General features: G+C 34.6%; 1 protein-coding gene across 1 annotated transcript; it reads right to left on the bottom strand.

The window, feature by feature from the left end:
* Positions 1-6: 6 nt before the first annotated feature.
* LOC118755842 lies at positions 7-2623 on the bottom strand (the record flags this gene model as incomplete). Its single annotated transcript, XM_036490650.1, has 2 exons — positions 2305-2623; positions 7-76 (listed from the first exon to the last, which is right to left on the bottom strand). Coding segments are annotated over exons 1-2 (389 nt in total), but the record flags the coding sequence as incomplete, so codon positions are not given.
* Positions 2624-5058: the final 2435 nt, after the last annotated feature.

A 5058-nucleotide genomic window follows, 5' to 3' on the forward strand; every position in this document is an offset into this window, starting at 1 on the left:
CATGACGTTGGCAGCTGGACGGGATTTTTGATTATGGTGCGCTTCAAATTCGAATTGCGGCCACACTGAATGTTTGCTGTTAGAGAAGAGAGAAAATGCTTTAAATTCGGGAAGTGATATTGCAGTTTTTGGACTGAATGAAAAAAGTCTATAATTATGTTATCATCATTTAGAGAAGAGCACACATTCTAGACAATTGAGTTTTCTTAAAAAATCTTTGAAAATATTTACATAAATACTTATTTATATAAAAGCTACAAGATCATAAAAAACGACTTTGGCAACAAATTTGAGTACTAATCGGACACCGTTACGAGCGATGAATTGTTCGCAGACGAAACCCAAATGGAACCAAAGCGAGTCGCTGGGAGATTTTCATATTACTGTAGTGTTTTTTCAAACAGATCTCTACAACTAACGTGCCGGCAAAGCTAGTAAGCATGGTGCAACTTGTTACTTCAAAGTACCCCTTCGTTGTAGATAATCAAGCTGTGATCAAGGTCATTAAGTCGGTAATAACTAATTAGATTTGTGTTCAGTAATGTCGAAAAGCCTGCAATACATACTCATGCATATCCTAAATACCCTAAATATTATGTTTATCTCGTACAGTCTGGATGAACGAAAACAACGCAGTACGAGGGTACTACATGCAGAAAAAAGTCAGCTAAAAATATTTATAATTTATATCAACATATGATTTGATAACTATAACCAAATAATGTAACTATAACCTTTCACTGATCAGTTAAAATACCGACAAGTTACCAAAAATTTCTGCGGTTGAGAGGACTGGTCGGAATTTCTGAACACTAAATATTTGAAACAAGAGGAGTGCGTTGCCATCTCATGCGGTGTAAAACCTATTGATGGTGCAGCCAAACAAGCGGTTAGTTCTGGTCCTACGACTGTAATCTCGTTCCTTAATATACTCTTGTGCTAAGGTATTTAGTTGAGAGTAACTTTTCTGTGTAAAAACTAACATTATTAACGTTACATTTACATTCGTCAACAATAACACAAGCAGGATCGAAATATTCTTTAGTGCCGTCTGAGCACACAAACTTGTCCTGCTCAACGAATTCACTTGCCGCAAGACCATAGTCTGAGTTAGATTCTGTAGAAATTCTGGAGGGACCTGCTTCAAATTGCACAAAACATTGGGCCTAATGAATAAAATTTAAACAATTGCCTTTTCTTAAAATTTCTGAACTTTTACTCGATTTATTCAAATAAATAGTAAGTTAAATTTCTATACAGAAAAATCAAAAGGCGTTTCCCTTACTTCTAAGCCAGGCAATCTAGATTTCAGTATGAAAAAAGATTTTAAAGTCCCAAAGAATAGGATTTTTGGTCCGGTGCGGTTTTCCCATAAAAACATTTAATTTTTCGGTATTTTCGGGGAAAAATTAAAAAAAAAATTACACGTTCAATCATTGTTACAAAACTTTCACGTTTGCCGGATTTTCTGTTATAAGTCTTTCAAAAATAAAAATTTTCAAACAATTTAGTCAAAATTTCGTGATGCATCTCACTCCTACCCTGTCGGAAACACCATCAATGAAAATGAGAATCAAAATTTCGTATTCTGTATCACAAAAGCGCTCGCTCTCTTCAAAAGAGGTTCAACTGATAAAAAGTAGATTTGTTTCTGCATAAATCAATTCGTAGCATTTATCTCCAAATAATTTAAATATTGTTTTCATCTTGATTATAGTTATAAGCATAGAGATAAATATTTCATTTTTTACAACAACAACGGAAATTAATTATTACTTCATCATACATTTTTTGGTCTCTGGGCATCAACAAGTCTTATATCCGGAATATCAAAATTTCAAGAAATTTCAGAAAGCGGGCGTGAATTGGCATGCAAAAATTATGCTCCACATACAAAAGTGTTGAAAATGACAATTTATAAAACTGAGAATTTTACGAGTGTCCCGCAGAATCCCGCGTGTCCCGTACAAATATTCCTTATAATTCTTTCAACTTGTTTGAAAGAAACGTAATCTTAAAACTTTTGTTGTTTTCATTAACGTTTCAAAAAATCTATTTACTGAATAACTAAATTGTATTTAGGGATAAACAATTTTGATATTTTTCATTTCTCACAATGAACAAAAATGTGCTGCGCCTTGCGAATTCTGGACACACTATTTTACACTGACTTCTTTGTTGCAAAAAGTTTCTAATTTGGCGCCTATACGAGTATTAATCTTTTTGGTGCAACTAGCGAACAACACAATGGTAGTCATATCAAATGTAACACCTAACACAATTATGCAGTTTCATCTCACTCACTCTCACAACACACGCCATAACTGGTGCAGAATCCTTTCGGTGTGCCGCCTTGACGCATGCAATTGAACCGCGTTAGACATGTACCCGAAGTGCCCTCGTTTGTGGTGCAGGCGTCGATCAACGGATTGCGGCGCGACTGTCTGTAAATGCTTGGTGGTTCTTGCGCCTCCTCATACGGCGTATTCGAATAAACATAGCTGACGTTAGGGTTGTGGTAGAGGATATTCTCATTCCACACGGCATTAAATACGCCAGGACTAGCTATTAACACTAATAAAGCAGAATACAAAAGCACTGATCTGATGGACGAGGAATTCATATTTTTTTGAAGATTATTTTAATGATTTCCGCTATACTAATTGTGTTAAGATTGTACTTTTGCACTTCTTATATTTTCTTTATATATTTTTTAAATTTTCACTTATTTCTGTAATCAGATTCGCTTCCTTTACTAATGACGCGTTGTGTTAGTTACTGAATAATATACACAAATATCTATTCCCAATCAACCGTCCGAAGCTCACTGCATATGTAGTATACCACACTCAGAACGCACGCGCACGTACCGCGAACTGTGCCGTTACTTATCCGAAACGCTCGTTTTATAGATCGATGTGTAGCGGTGAAAGACAAATCGTTCAACACTGCGCATTAGAAGCCATTCTTTGATGCTGAGGACAGCTCGTTTCACCGATCATGTGGTCGTTGATAAAACCAGACTGCCGAGCGATCGGCTCGATCTTGTCTAGTTACTTTGAAAAAATTGTTAAGAAAGTACATACTCGTCTGTAGACGTTATTTCGCTCGGTTGCGCGCACTTTACACACACACACACACACACACACACACACACACATACTCGTACTTACACTTGTTTGCACAAACAACACGCTCAGTCTGTAAATATTTACCAGCGCTTTAAGTGCTCGAAAGTAAAATGCAAACTTGTCAAAGAATCCGAATATCTTAAACTTAAATCAAATGTTCTGGTACACATGGATTTATAGGTATGCACAATTTCTGCTTTATTTGCACAATTTTTTCGAAACGCTTCGCAGATGCTATTGGAGCAATAAATTTGTGATGATTTCAACTAACCATATCTTCCACATCCCATAAGCGGTTCAATGAGCTTTCTTCCTAAGCTATTTCACACCCATTGACTTGCTTGATTTGTGCTACTAATTGGCTTCGCTTTGTTTTGTTTTGGCTAACAAACTCTGTTAGTGGGAATTTTTGAATTAGAAAATGTTTACACTCTAAAATGTTAGTCAAATATTAGTTTTACTAAAAGAGAATTGTGTAGAGTTTGCCGTTTCAGCAATCAATTCTGGTGGCAAAAAAGATCAAGATCATAACGAATTGCTAACAACAATTCTTAAAAGAATAGCGAATATTTTTTTTTGGCTTGGCAGCGATTTGTATTAACGCACAGTGATATTTCATACCCATTTTGTGCCCAGAAATTATACAATGAATATGTTGATATGAATTCAGGTTTTCATGAGCTTTTGAGGTCCTTAATTCGAATCTGAAGTCAAATTAACTAAAACCAACCAAAGTGACCGATCCCAAATCTTGAGCACAATATTTTACGTTAAAAATATTGGTAAGAATGGCTTATTATTATATTATTTAAAAGTTATTGGGGTCGCTAAATTCAAGTATTTTTGAAGTCAAAGTAACTAAAGACAAAATAGCCGATCCAATATGGCGCCTCAAATTAATTTGAAAAATATTATATTACGTTTTTTAACTTTTTTTTTTATTTATTAAATGTTACATGAAATTAGTTGAAAAGAGTTAATAAAAAAAATCATGTTCAGAAAAACTTTCAATATTATATAGTACAAAATCGTGTCTTAAACAAAAGGTCGGATATGGTCGGATTCAATATTAAGTATTACTAGTATCGCCCAGTTGTCGAAATTCGATATCCTTTTACATACACTTTTGAATTTTACCTATTACCAATACTAACGCCTTTATGCTAATTACTATTTTGAAGTCCACCAGCATAATTTATGGCGAATTTACAGGAAAACTTAAAATCGAATTAAGGACGTTAATGCCAAGTCTCCTCCAAATTTCTTCAGTAGCTTTTGAAATCAGACCGAAAAGGGAACCTCGATTTTCATTTATAAAAAATATACATATGTATTTGTATGTATAGATGAGATGTTCATCACCGACTAATATGTCAAACATATACCAATTCAGACTGTAAATAAGTTTTTCGATTATATTTGTCTTGAGAGTTCAAAACTAAATTGCCCACATCTACGTAAACTCTTTTTTTCATTAGAATCGTTAACGGTTGAGAAAGTATCTTGAAGGTTTACAACAAAAGATAATATTTCCTTTTCTAACGGCGGTTTCAAACGGGTTTTTGTCAAGACTGGGCCAAAGCCCAATATTTTTTCATCACACGACTGGGCTACCAAATTACACCAAATTGTATGTTACTAATATGTGTTCTAAAAGTGAAGCAAATCTGATCATAAATATGTTTTTTGATAGCTCTCAATCCCTGCGCCACCTATCGGGACACAAACACACTGATCCTTCTAAAAACTTTTGCACAAAACAGCAATAATTCAATGCGATTTTAAAATCTGGGAGAAAATGGTTCCAAATTGAAAAATTTTGCGATTTTATATGTGTATAAACGTACGTGTATAAAATTCCATTACCTTATAATAAGTGGTCCCAGAGATAACCGATATGAGAATTCCAGTTCGTATGGGCGGTGCC

This window comes from Rhagoletis pomonella, unplaced genomic scaffold (assembly GCF_013731165.1).
Source record: "Rhagoletis pomonella isolate Grant_MI unplaced genomic scaffold, Rhpom_1.0 Rhpom_scaffold_07634, whole genome shotgun sequence".
Taxonomy (NCBI): domain Eukaryota; kingdom Metazoa; phylum Arthropoda; class Insecta; order Diptera; family Tephritidae; genus Rhagoletis; species Rhagoletis pomonella.